General features: G+C 32.0%; 1 protein-coding gene across 2 annotated transcripts in view; it reads right to left on the minus strand.

Annotated features, from left to right (window-relative positions):
• LOC107441685 (angiotensin-converting enzyme) overlaps positions 1-14,389 on the minus strand; it is a 25,307-nt gene extending 10,918 nt beyond the window's left edge. The window contains exons 1-7 of one of the 2 annotated variants that reach the window (XM_043045170.2): positions 14,184-14,389; positions 12,300-12,572; positions 7,985-8,149; positions 6,828-6,930; positions 3,286-3,429; positions 2,526-2,717; positions 381-478 (exon numbers count right to left, since the gene is read on the minus strand). In XM_043045170.2, the coding sequence (XP_042901104.1) occupies positions 381-478; positions 2,526-2,717; positions 3,286-3,429; positions 6,828-6,930; positions 7,985-8,149; positions 12,300-12,527 (930 nt within the window). In that variant the 5' untranslated portion in view covers positions 12,528-12,572; positions 14,184-14,389. Of the gene's footprint in view, positions 1-380; positions 479-2,525; positions 2,718-3,285; positions 3,430-6,827; positions 6,931-7,984; positions 8,150-12,299; positions 12,573-14,006 lie in introns of both variants that reach the window. The other variant, XM_071183209.1, reaches the window with a different exon arrangement.
• Between the last annotated feature and the right edge of the window lie 650 nt (positions 14,390-15,039).

Genomic DNA, 15,039 nt, shown 5'->3' on the forward strand with positions numbered 1-15,039 from the left:
CAAAATTTGGGAGCCACGTAAGAGAATTATATATATTAGATCAGAAACACATCATTAAAAGGCAGAATGCTTTGGTGTTTTCAAAACAAAGCAAACGTTGCCACCGGCGGAAAAGAAATACAGCCAAAATTTGGGAGCCACGTAAGAGAATTATATATAATAGATTTTTTCATAACTTAATTTATAGTACGCCATAATTAATTAGCATATTGAGTTTGAACCATTGAGACAAACTCTTAGTTCGTGAAAATCCGATCATAAGAATAAAACTTATTCCTGGTGATATCTTTGATTTATTTATTTTATCACTTAGTAAACATCATCTAAACATTTCATTCCAAATATTTACTTTTAAAGGTAAAAAAAAAAAAAAAATGTACCTTTTCAAGCATAGTGTCTGTCACATCTACTGCTTTCTTCTTGGGATAGGGTGCGACAAAGCGGTAGATGTTGCCCCAAGTTTGGGCCCACATATTTCCTGACAGGAGATTTTAACAATTAGAAAAGATGAATTCATAACAGGTTTGAATATTGTTTCATTCATACTTCACAAATATCAAAAAAGATTTTTTTTTAAATGTAACATGATATAAATATTTGATTTCAGGTTGTAAACTCTTACATTTCGATTTATTTTCGCTAGTTGAATATAAAATAAATTTACTTTATCTTAATGTCTATGTCTTGTGTGAATACCTTGTTAAAAATAGTATAATATCCTATATTGATTAACTTCACGTTAATTAAAACTCTTACTTATTTCGAGAAATTTAGCTCGACCTTTAGCTAGCAATATCCAGAATATTAACACATCATCTTGCTTATAAGCAACCCGCTGAGGTTATAGGTTAGGTGGTTATGTATCAGTGGTCTTCTTCTTCTCGTGTTGAGAATAACCCGTTGAAGTAAAAAAATCATTAAATTAAACTTAATTATAAAATAATTAAAAAGTAATCATAGTATTAATAAAAAGGGTGATTTTCAAATACATCTAAAAATGTTTGTCTAACGTTCAATGATTATTAATTAAACAAAAAGTAACTGATGGAAATGCGAAGTGCAATTCAATTGAATGCATGCGAGTGACGTCATCATAGGTAAATAGTGGTGTTTGTCGATTCAGTAGCCAGTTAGGTTCAACACACACATGTGACGTAGCTTATTGGCATCTAATTAATTCAGATTTATATAAAATAGTTAGGAATAATCTCTTCTTCTCGAGTTGCAAGTGCCCAATTGAGAGAAAGTTCCTCTTAATTATCAAATGGACTACAAAAATTGATAAAATAAGTCATTCTTAATTCCAAACAATTGACCAGCGGAAATTAGAATAAGTACGGAAAAGGTTCCTAATAAAAGATTCGCTTTTCAAAATTAAGAACATAATCATAATTATACTGCTTATTATTAATAATATACATAATGCACATGTCACCGTCTTAAACCACTAGAGAGCTGTCCAATTTGCAAAATTCAAAACCTTAGCAGAGTTATCTCAAAAAATAAATTCATTAAAATTTATTAGATCTATATAAGTTGCCCTAATATGAAATGGTACCAGGATAGTATCAAAACATATTTAATATATTATTCATATATTATACCTGGATCAAGTATTTGTGAGAAATCTGCATTCGTGGTGGACTTTTTTAGGGAACTAACCCGCATTTGCGTTACATGGAGAGGACGACCACGAGGACCTCCCACGGTTAACCTGACGGTAAGGGGACTCTAATCCATGATACCACTGAGGATATTTCTCGTCAACACTGTAGTCGGTGAACGCCGGATGTGGAAGTCGTATTGACTAGCTGCGGCTGGGATTCGAACCTGGTTCACCTCATTGGAAGGCGAACACTCTATCCCCTGAGCCATCGCGGCTCAATGTGGATGGTTGACCTTGTAAAGCTAAGCACAGATGGCTCTAGGGGTTAACATTCATCGTAAGACTTCAGGGCGACTACTTTCGACTGATTGTTATGGCCAAGCTTGAAAAAAACGCACCATCCAATATTATTATACTTGTAGTGTTTTGAGTCTAACTTTCAACAAAACAAACAACAAATGAGTACGGAAGACACTACAAGCTTGCTATGTTGCTACCCAAAAAATAACAAACGGTGCTATTTTACACAAATATAACCAAATTAAGGATAGCACTCAAAACATATGACTTTCTTGACTCTTTTTTTTAATGTTGTGATATTAATTTTTCTTAATTATTTTAGGCTCACGATCCCTGAGAATTTTTAAATTACAGAAAACTCTTATGAATGGTAAAATTACACGTAAGTTTAAACACAAATCACAATAATAAAAATTCCTGGAATGTTAAGCCTATTCACACATCGCTTCGTAAGCATAACATAAGCGGATAGACAACACACCGTAAGTTCTCTAAATTTCTTCCGGTCTTGCTTACGTTCAGTCAACCAACCATACGGATTTTTCTCTAAAAAACTCAAAATTAGGCAAAAAATGGTACGGTAAGTAGAAATTACTTCAGAAATGTGATGAAAACTTACCCAACAGATGAGCAGGTATGGGACCATCAGGTTTGATGTGGATGTCGGTGTATTCCTTGATTAATTTACGCCTAACGTAAGCATGCAACTGCTCGTAAAATGGTTTAATAGTTTCCCATAATTGATCAAATTCTTCTGTAATATTATCTGTTTCAAATTCTTCTCTCCACATCTCTCCAGCATCCGAAAAACCTAAAAAAAAATAATATTTTTATTTTAGTTGTTTTAATAAACATTTAAAAACTAAAACTCACAAAGGTAATAGTAATTCATTTGTTATACAAACTAAATTTGTTCTTTTTCTTTTAACTAAATGCTAAAACGGAACATATTCATATTTATGTATGTCGAGCATTTTGTGCTTAATTTCAATACTTCATAAAGAGGTTTTTTTTCTGGTCTGAAAGTTCAATTTAGGCCTCATTTTTAAAAAATTTTCAGTTAAATGAAAGGATAAAGTGTGTAATGATATCTTGGTTCTATTTCTTCACCTTTCAGTTACATTTTAAATTTTTTCTAAACCGAAAACATCGATGGCTCTGAATCGCCTGTCCGTTGTTTGCGTTTTTGAATTATATCAAATAGTTTCTGAGGCAAAACGAAATCGCCCACATATACCCCTTAGTATCAAATATCTGAAAATGCAATAAAAAAAAATAATTTTTTGAAATTTATAAACCAAAAAACCACTTAACTCTTGATTTTACTTAAATTTGTTAAAAAAATTAAAAAAAAGAAGTTCCAGATTTCCTTGACTTACCATTTTTGCAAGCTGCTTCATTAGATAGCTCAACATATCTGAGGAATTTGTTTTTCATCTTTTTACCTGTCTCATCTCTCCACTGAGCCCACACGTGCTTCAGCTCATAATAGTTTGTAGATTCTTTCATAATTTCAGTCAGTTCTAGAACAATAACTCTCATTTTAAAAATAGTCCTCAATGAACTGGATACATTACGTTATTGCATTAGATGATTATAGAATGATGCGTATGCACTTTATTAAAATCATGGTTGTTCGTAAATCATAAGATAATGCATTTGACAATGATTGCACAATGTCTGGACTTAATCACTAGAACCATTGTTGCTCGTAAATTAAAACTACAAGCCATTGCATTCTCTGGTTATTGCACAATATTGTGAGAACTTCTTTTTTAGAATCATTGTCATTGTAAACAAAGACTGCAAAATATTACACTAGATGATTATTATACAAGATACGTAGACTTCATTACTAGGATCTTTGTTGTCCGAAGATTAAAATTACAGGAATATAATGTGGGATCCCAGGAAAGGGCAACACGCAACTGAATTTTATTTAATATGTCATTGTAGTAGCTGATTGATGAACAGGATCCACGCGTCTGTCATTCACTACGTTGCCGTGATTGTCATATTAGCAATAATAATAAGATGGCAGCAAAGCAACTGTTATTGTTGTTTCTAATGTCACTTGCCAATACCAGCAAGCTTGCTTGGTGAAACCAAGCGAATTTAATGGGGAGGGTGCATTTCGACTTTAGGCAGTCACATGTCAGCTCGTCTTAAAGAGCTGACCAATTCATTAATTCATCCACGGATCGTAATTTTGATCAGAATCAGAGAACGATCAATCTCTAATTCAGTACTCCCAGAGGTATTAATTTGTTATGGGAACTTGGAGAACTGATAGATTCAATGCGCATCAGTCACTATTTACCAGACGGGGGAGTTTGCGGCCGGTCGTTGGGGATCTCACGACCTCTTGAACATGGGCTCAACGCTAGACTATCCCCCCCCCCAAGCAACTGTAAATCCATTCTTTACGTTTCCGAAGGGGACTGGTAAAGAGGAGTGCGTCACAATGACCGCTTCTGTTTGATATTCCAAAGCTCTGGATCTATAGGCTTTGCAGTATTTGTAAACGTTAGCAATGCCCAAGAACGCAAGGAAATAAAAAATCCCTTGCAATCTTTCTCTTGGAGTCATCCTGTAGCACGACAATTCGCATAGCCGAAGCAATGGAGAAACTTCTGCTGTAATTCAAATGGAAAATCTTGAGCCCATCATCTCACCTATAGTCCAGATCTATCTTCGTCTGAATTCCATTCAACAAGCTCAAAAAAAAAAAAAATAGTGCGTGGAGTCTCTCCGCGCGGAGGAAGTGAAACTTCGTAATGTGGCAATGAAAATAGGAAGGAGTAGAAATTGATTTTTAGTGAAATCATATTGTTTCTTTAAGACAAACTTTATTAACATTGCTTACAATTCACGATTGATCGCATCTTCTAATTATCATTTTCGAGTGGAAAAATATCCAAATCTATAACATTTACAATGGGATTATGATAACTAAAGTAAGATACGAAATGTTTGAGTTCTATTTTTTCAATATTTCTTGCAAAAACTGCATCAATGGTAGTTCCCCTTTGGTTGTTGGATCATTCCTGCCATTTATCATTTCCAATCCAAATTTGTCTTTAAGGAAGGTTAATAATGTTTCCGCTTCAGGTAACGAGAAATTCACATTAAAATCTCCTACAAGGATCACAGGCCGCTCATTGCCATGGTAGCGTTAAACGCTTAACGCAACCTTGTTGGAAGTCGCATTAGAAGTTTCACTTCAACAAATAATTTTGTTTGAAAAAGAAATAGCTCACAGTATTTTCAATTGAACCTAAATGAGCATAAGATTTATAAAACTGTCTATTTCAAAAATTCGTTTAGAACTCCTTGCTTTTAAAAATTAAACTTAAAAGAAAATTAACAAAACTTAGGGGGGGGGGAACAAATCTACACTGTTAGGAATTTTTCATGAAAAACACTCTTAAGTAATAATTCATTTAATTGTTATTCTACCGAATACAATCAAAGCAATTAAATAACCATAAAATGACGCTATTCAAACTGTTATCCTTGAGAGAATTTATTAACTGTGTTTTATGGTTTAACAAACAGAAACTTTATCCTTGGCAACAAGACCTAGCTCATGAAATTATTTAGTTCGTTGCAGCCGTGTNCTATCCCCCCCCCCCAAGCAACTGTAAATCCATTCATTCCGTTTCCGAAGGGGACTGGTAAGAGGAGTGCGTCGCAATGACCGCTTCTGTTTGATTTTCCAGAGCTCTGGATCTATAGGCTTTGCAGTATTTGGAAACGTTAGCAAAGCCCAAGAACGCAAGGAAATAAAAAATCCCTTGCAATCTTTCTCTTGGAGTCATCCTGTAGCACGACAATTCGCATAGCCAAAGCAATGAAGAAACTTCTGCTGAAATTCAAATGGAAAATCTTGAGCCCTTCATCAATCCTATAGTCTAGATCTATCTTCGTGGGAATTCCATTCAATAAGCTCCAAAAAAAAATGAATAGAAAAAAAAGAGAAGGAAAAAAAATGATAATAAATAATGAAAAAAAAAAACTCTGCATGGACATTGGTTTCAAACAGAAAACGAAGTCAGGCTGTGCGTGCGCAACTGGTTTTTACATGTATAACTTGTAAATGAAATGTCTACAGAGTTAAACAATACTTTTAAGTTCGTGAAATAAATTGTATGGAATAGTCTCTGACTTGACTGTACCTTATAAAATTCAGATTTGGGCTTGCGATATCACTTCGTAGGAAATATCGATATTCAAAAGGTTAAATAAATATGTTTCTGATTAATTTTATGGTTGAATAAGAACAACTGGATGTATTTAAATTCCGTTCATTTAAATATGCCGAATTATATTTAATGTTACGCTAAATTTATTAATTGCATTAATGTTACGTGTTTTACATATTTTCTCGTTTTTAAGCTACATTCTTAATAACCCTGAATAGTTATTACAGTTTTCTTGCTCGTTTCGTTGAAATACTTCATTTCACTTCCCACGGTAGACTGATTGTAAAACACGATAACCAATAGGTCACAGAAGTCAAGCACCACTGGCTACGGTCAGTGAGCGGGTGGGTGATCACTTTGATCAGTCTGCCACATCCTCTGCAAAGGATCAAAATTGTGATGGCATGTCATCGAATCATCTTCCGGGATGTTTCCCAGACCGTCACCAATTGCCCATTGTGGTGCTCTAGTTTGAGGTAAATAAAATACTAATACTGCTATTTTACTGCAAAACGGCAAAAAATTCACATTTGTTCTAATTTTGGATCACTTTTTATCTGTATAGCATCCTTTTAACTGTTGTTCTCTTTCTAAATCTTTTACTGAATGAATCAGCTGTAATCAGAACAAAGTTATCTTTAAAATAAATAAAACTTCATTGTTTTAATATAATAATATTGTAACTCTTCCTTATTTTTTTAATTCTTTTTTATCACCTGGTTCAATAGATAAAGTGCAAGGATCCAAGAGGGATGACATATAACTGCAGACTTTTGCCTTTGCATATACATCTTGCATGTCAGCATTAATATTGCCAAGCTAAAAGATACAAAAAATATGATAAGAGCTGAGAGGATAATATCTATATGTGGACGCAGCAGATAAGCAAATATCAGTTACGTCAATAAAATTGAAGTTGTCAGAATTCCGATAAATTGTTAAAGATAAACTAAAGTGCAGGTAGACCCCGTTTTAATCTAACATGATTTCTTTTTATTTACGCATTTATTTTAGTTATCGGATAAAAACGTTTTCATAACTTTTTTTAAGTTTTAATAAATGCTGACATGACCTACTGACATTAATTCATGCAGAAATTCTTCAAAAAACAATAAAAATATCGTTTACCAAGCTGGCTATATTACCTTAGACCCAGTATTTAAATTCCGCACTGAATCTGTCCAAGGCACGAGCAACAGGCTCGTTTGAACATTAGTAAGCAGTAATGTAATTTTTCTGAGACTATGCCATATCGACATGCAAATTTTTCATGCATTTAGTAAATCAGTAAATTTTTAAACAATTTATTATTTGGTGTCACTTTTATGCTTCATTTTAATGTATTTCCCTATTGAAGAATACTTGAAAACTTTATTAAAATAAGTTTTAATTACATGAATGTCCAACTTAATCATTTTTCAAAAGTAGAGAGCAGGAACTCAGACTGAGTCCAAGAGTCGACCAAGACCAAGGATTCTTGACTTGAATCCATCTAATTGACTTCATGGACATCTAATGGTCTGAAGTGCAACAACTTGGTTCCACATTTTTCACTTAATATTTTTATATAAAGTATATGACACCATTCGTTTACTAAAAAAATATGTTACTAGACAAACGTATAACCTATTCCTCATAATATTTTTAAATTATTGGAATTGATACAATCAAAATTAGACAATCTGCTAGGACTTAAGGGGACAATATCTTTTCTACTGTATCTAGCTAATGTTACTTTAAAATTGAATAAAGATATTTTGTTTCAGCTGTTTTAGGCTTCTTTTCGCAGAATTTTTTTAAACGCCACTTGTATTGTCGTAAAAATTATTCAACAATAAAAAATGTAAAAAGACTTGAAAATTGAATTACGTACCTCGTTGAATTTATTTTCAGGAAGAGCAGCAGATCCTAACACCGATAAAGCTTTGAACCATCTGTAGGCTGTTTCGTTTTTACCCTTAAAATTCTTCCATGCAAATGAAGTGGCATTTCTCCATGTTTCTTTGGCGAATTTTGCCATTTCTTCTTCCATCCGCAACTGACGACAAAATAATAATAATAAATGAATAAATAAAAAATGTGTGTTTCAAATTTTTTTAAGGAAAAATTACTTAATAAATGACCGTCTAATACAAATCCGACGAAAAAGCTATCAAATACAAACATTTGAAGGGATCGCAATATTTTCCTATTTTTATTGATATTATGGTCACGTACAATCTATAATACATACTATAAAATGAGATCTGTGTGATTGTGTGTATCTATCTTTATAATCAGAGTGTTTGGTCAGAAAATTTTGTTTTGCAAATACGAAATCGGTTGGAAAAGATGGCTTGTGCTTAGAAATCCCATTTTCTACTTTTTATTGGTTATTTTTATTATAGAAATTTTTCCTAAATTTTTGTCAGTTTTTTTTTTTTTTTTTTTTTTTTTGCATATTGAAGTCCGTTGCGTTTAAACTAAGCTTCCTAGAACCATGGTGCATGGTGGCTTAGAGGATGCCTCCCAATGAAGTGACCCAGATTCGAATCCCAGTGTTAGTTAGTTGATGCATATGTTACCAGCAAAGTATGAAATCCGGCATTGTATAGAATACCTAAAACTAGCTGGCAAAGTATGAAATGATTTACATTTCACACATTGCCTAGACACTCTATAGAATGCCAAATGAGAAACCGGCAAAGTATAAAATACATCTCCGATTCGTCAAAATGTCATTCAAAAATGACAAATTCAAAACGTAATCCGATTTTATATTAATTTATTCGTGGATATAATTACATTTATTCGATATTTTAATACTTACTGACGATAGATTAGAAGAAACATCAGTGTTTGGAGTATCGGGCAAATGTATACCGGGCAGTGGCTCTTGACCTTAAAAAAAAAACAGTGTAGGGTATACCGGGCAAATATATACCGGACAGTGGCACTTGACCTTAAAAAAAACATCATTGTGAGGTATACCGGGCAATGACACTTAACTAGAACTAGTATGACTGGACCCTTGGTAAATGTCCGAAATATATGCTAGGTTTAGTTAAGTGCCATTGCCCGGTATACATTTGCCCGGCATACCCTACAATGATGCTTTTTTAAGATCAAGTGCCATTGCCCGGTATACATTTGCCCGGTATACCCTACACTGATGTTTTTTGTAAGGTTAAGTGCCATTGCCCGGTATACCCTACACTGATGTTTTTTTAAGGTCAAGGGCCACTGCCCGGTATACATTTGCCCGATACTCCAAGCACTGATGTTTCTTCTAATCTATCGTCAGTAAGTATTAAAATATCGAATAAATGTAATTATATCCACGAATAAATTAATATAAATTCGGACGTAATAAACATTTCGGACATTCATCAAAGCCACTATGTGATTGTCAACATTCACCGGAGAAAGTCAACAACACCGATTTCGCTCATTCGCAGTAACATGCACATCATTTACCTCACAACACATCATAACCTCAACAGGACGTTTATTTCATACTTTGCCTAAATAGCATCCGGAATTGTATAGAATGCCTAGGCATTCTATACAATGCCTAGGCAAAGTATGTAATACTTCTCACATTTCATACTTTGCCTAAAAACGTCAGGCATTCTATACAATGCCTAGTCATTCTATACAATGCCGGAGTTTCATACTTTGCCGGTAACACATACAATAAAAAGGAGATCTGTGTGATAGTAGTGTGTATCTATATGTATATGCAGAATGTTTGGTCAGAAAATTTTGTTTTGCAAATATGAAATCGGTTGGAAAAGATGGCTTGTGCTTAGAAATCCCATTTTCTACTTTTTATTAGTTTTATTTTAATGAAATTTTTCCTTAATTTTTGTTTTATTTCTGCTTAGGGAAGACCGTTGCGTTCAAACTAAGCTTTCAGGAGCCACGGCGGCTTAGAGTATGCTTCCCAATGAGGTGATCTAGATTCTAATCCCAGTGTTGACTGGTTGATACGAATTTCTCTTCCCGCTCTCACCGGCCATAGTGCTTACGCAAAATATCGTCAGTGGTGGGTGGACCATGGATTAAAATGTCCTTGCCGTCGGGCTAACCAAGGGAGGTTTTCGTGGTTTTCCTCTTTATGTAACCCAAATACATGTTAGTTCCATCAAAAAGTTCTCCACAAGCGTTAGTTTGTTCCAATGGTTGATCCAGGAGTTCCCTTGTTTTCTGGATTGATCTTAAAGTTCTAAGGCTACGGAGTTAAACATTGATAGTCGTAAACTCAGAATTATATAGGCTGTTCAACGTCGGTTATAAAATAAAATAAAACTAAGCTACCTAGAAATTGTATTAATATTTTTTCATCATAAAGTTCACACTTTTTCGTCAAAACAAAGCCTCTCATTCTAAAAAAATGTTTCGATTTTTGTGCAAAATAATTTGAAAAATATACTATTTTTCCCTATTTTTTTTCTTTTTCAAAAATGTTTTTAAACTGCGACATTCAAGCATGAAAAACATGTTATTTTAATGATATAAAACAAGAAAAACAATTTTTAGCCATCTAAGAAACTGGAATCTTAGTATTATTAATTTTTGATGTATTAAGGACATGTCAAATTGGAATTCGTTAACTTCACTAAGTCAATACAAAAAAACTATTCATACTCGGTATTATAGAAGCTCTCAATTGCAATATACAATATTAATCTTTCGTTAAGGAAGTTTTTAACTAATATGTCCGTTAATTAGTGCATTTTTAGGTTTCATTTTGCCTTTATGGAGAAAAAAAACCCAAGGCTGTTAGGGGCAATGGAACAAAAGAGAGTTGGTGGTGAAAAAAAATAGACAACAAAGCTGTAAAATTTCGTGAAAATAAAATCTTTTTCATTATATATTGTACTAGTATATTGTAAAACTTTCATTCATAATTAATCTTTACTTTTGATACACGTTTTACTCACTGTTCTGTTCACTGATCTATTTAGGATTTTCTATTTCAGTATCCCAATCCCACCATGGCTGCTAAAAAATCATACCAAGTGCAACATATTGTAATAAGATTTATCCTGTTCAGATTTTCATATTTAAAGAGCAGGATCATAAAATTTATTTTGTTCTTTAAACATGAAAATCAGAATATATTTGCGATCCTAACAATTGAGCCTAACTCCAATAAACTTTGAAATTCGTCTACTCTTGCATATTACATTGTATTTTGAATAAGTAAAACCTCATTAAAATAAATCTTCCAGTATTCAGAAATTTAATGACCAAACAAAAGGAATAAGAAATAAATTTAGTTTCGTAAACCTAGCATATATGTACTTAAATTCTTGTCTGATCTATGATTAAACTGTTTCCTGTTTTTAACAAGGTTATATATAATAAACAATCATTCCCTGTAGTCAGAAAGTAAAATTGATGCTTATTTTTTTCCTCTTTTGAATATGTCATCTCAGTTAATGAAATTTGATCTTCATCTTCCTGTCCCCCGAAACTTATGATCTTAAGAAATTGCAAAAAATGACTGCAACAAGAAAACAATTTACGGGTTAGGTCACTCTATACAGATGATAATCGAAAAAAATTGTTAATTCGTCTTACTTTTTTTTTACTCAAAGGGTTCTTTAAAATGACACAACCAAACGTTAAGGAATAAGAAAAATACTTAATTTTTCGAATTTTAAAATTTTAAGCATCCCTTCACAGTTTGCAGCCTGAGCTCAAAAAACTGTACAATAGCGAATTTCTCGAAGCAAAATTTTTCAAGTCGGTTAAACTTATAAATTGAAAAGAAAATTTTTTTTCCAACAATCCAATTTAAAACGGATGAGTTAAAAAAACAGCATTTCTTTCAGAATTACCTATGATTTATGACAAAATTTGAAACATCAAAAATATCCTTTTTAAGTTTGTAGCTATTTGCAAAGATAAAAATAAAGTTATTTTATGGTCCTAATTCAAAATTGCAGATATTACTGGTTTGGTCGTGCATCTCTCAAAAAGAAAGGCTTCACTGAACAAAAGGCTGTACAGTCCCGTTTTATTTTATATCGTCATGGAAAAAGTAATTTTATTTATCATTAGTTTCATAAAAAAAGACTTTTTACAAAATTTTGATTTATTCCATTGTTTTACAAAAGAAATCACCAAAATGTGCCAATATTAAAAATCGCCATCCTCAAAACTTAAAGCTTGTTCAAGACAATATAAAAACCACTTACGAATTCCTTCTTGTTGTGTTCAGTCAGATTGCTCTGGTAATTCCACTGGGCAATAACACCTTTATTGGTAATTTTCTCTGACAGGCGATCATTGTCTTGAAGAAATCGCAGGGCTGCTGCCAAGTCTGTGTTATCCCCGCTCACATATTTGTCCTGTTTATTCAGACAAGCTGCAGATACAGAAGCGGCGAGGCACACTACTTGCAAAAGAAAGAAAACCGACACCATGATTTTCTCGGTGGAGTTTTGAAGTTAGTGAAACTAATGGGAGATCTATAAAGGGATAAGATAATGATATAAGTTGCATTAATAAACAAAGCAACGAATTGAAAAAGACTATGGGTTGTCCCTCAGTTCACGTAAGAAGTAGTTTTGATTGTCAAAGCAGTTATTTCAATTAAAAAATAAAGTATACAATATTGGGTTGAGTTTGGGATAGCTTGCCAGGAAATTCATCTCCATGGCTTTTGTTGGCACATACACTCTCTTTTGTTGAAATTTTAAATGACCATTTTGCCTAAGTTTGACTGAATTCTGCCATAAACCTAAGTTCTTTATTTTTAATAATCAAACTGTGTAAGAGCGCAGTAACTGAGTGGTCAGTTTTGATTACCAAAACGAGCAGTTTTAGTAATCAAAACGGGCAGCAAAGGAATGACTCTAATTTGTCGAAATATTACACAGCACTGAATAAGCGTCATTCTTTCGTTCAGCACCCCACCTTTGAAAACTCTTAATTACCAGCTGTCGTATTGCAATTTATTTATAGCATTTTACAGTACAAATGGTGACAAATTCAAATCTTGTATGCATTTTGGGACACACTTTATCGAGGAACTGTTTCGAAATAATAATAATAAAGCAGCAATACAGTGAGGTCTTGAATCATGTACTATCGTTCTTGGTTAAATTAATCACCCCAATCTTATTCTGGTTGTAAAAAGGGTTTGCTTCAAGTTTAAAACCAACATAGGCAAGAAAGAAAAAATTCTTTGCATGATTCGATTTTTATGTATAAGTATTTTTTTATCATTCCACAATTATTCATAATAATTACAAGAATTACTTATTATAAAAATAAATAAATGAATAAGAGATTTAAAACAAAATTTCTTCTTGCATGAACTATTGGTCATAACCACCTTCTTCAAGTTTTGAAAACTTTTAATAAACTGAAGGCATAGTTATTTTACATATACTACTATACTTTTTTCATTTTCAGTTGAATATTAGTACTAACAAATTATCCAAACTTGATTTGGAGACATAAGTTTTAGTAGGTATGATAAAAATAAACGTAGCAAAAACAAAATTAAAACAGCAACTTTAAGTGAATGAAACATTGTTTATAATCACCCTCTACTTAGCATGCTTTGAAATATTAATTATACTAAGAACATAATTGAAATGGAATAATAATTTATTGCAATATTCCATAATATTTTAATTTTTAGTATATGCAAACAAGTAGTCAATTAAATGAAAATTAAAGATTTTCAAATAGTATTTCTATTTGAATCACCTTCCATTTAGTGTGCTTTAAAATCTTCAATATATAGAAAGCAAAATTGTGACATATTCTACAATTTTATCATGTTTCTGTACAACCAAATAATCCAAATTATAAAAATTCGAGAGTGAGGATTCAGTAAGTATTATGAAAATTAATTAAAAAATAAAAATTAAAGAGCTTAAAACAGCAATTACATTTGAATGAAACATTGGTCCAAATCCCCTTCTTTTAGATATCCTTAAAAACTTTAATAAATTAAAAGCATTAGTGTTTTAAGTTCAATTGGAGTCGAATAATAATCGTATCGAAGAATACGATTATAATTCTCAATGAGTTACCATAATTTGGCGAGTTCTAATAGAATATAATACCTTAGGTAGAACTTTTCTTGTTGTTTTCACGAAATTGATTCCATCACCTGTTGCTCTGACTTTTGCTCGAGTCAAAATCGAAACACGTTCAGAAATAATTGTCAGAATCGTTGACGTGCACCTTTCAATATCGTTTCTCCCACTGAAGTTCAACAAGTGTTGTCTGTTTTGAATTTTTTCTTCTTCTTTTTATCACTATCTCAGATGTGCCTAGAAGTATAAATATAGATAAAGTCTTTTTGTATTTAAAGGTTATCAAGTATTGATAGAAATTGCTACCTATTTTGCATTGTATTAAAAAATTGATTAAAAAAGAAACATCTGGCATGAAATATTAATCTCGAGTAAAATCATATGATGAATAATTAAAACTTTGACGACGAATTTTCATTATACATATTTTTTCCACTTTTTCATTACTTTGTGTTAATTTAGTTCAAAATAAGTGAGAAATATTATATTTAGCATTTCAATAATTTTTAAAAATAATTTTTAGCTATACAGCATGAAACACCGGTGTCTTTTTATGCGCTAAAATAAAAAATTTCCGAACACGGTTCATTTCCTAACAATGATTTTTCAAATTTGCCCTTATTTACAGTTATTTAGATTTAAGGGAAACATTACACATTCAAATTTTTTTAATTTACAAAATCAATTTTTGATAAATTTTTGAATGTGAAGGAAAAAAAATTCAAACTACATTTTTTTCAGATTTTATATTATAGAACAAATATAATTCTAACAGATTTTTTTAGTAACTTCTGGATTACTTATTTTTTTATTTCTTTTAACTGAAAAATACTAAAATATATTTTTACTCGATATATATTTTTATAATTAATATATTAATATA

The sequence above is a fragment of the Parasteatoda tepidariorum genome, chromosome 7 (assembly GCF_043381705.1).
Source record: "Parasteatoda tepidariorum isolate YZ-2023 chromosome 7, CAS_Ptep_4.0, whole genome shotgun sequence".
In the NCBI taxonomy this organism is placed as follows: domain Eukaryota; kingdom Metazoa; phylum Arthropoda; class Arachnida; order Araneae; family Theridiidae; genus Parasteatoda; species Parasteatoda tepidariorum.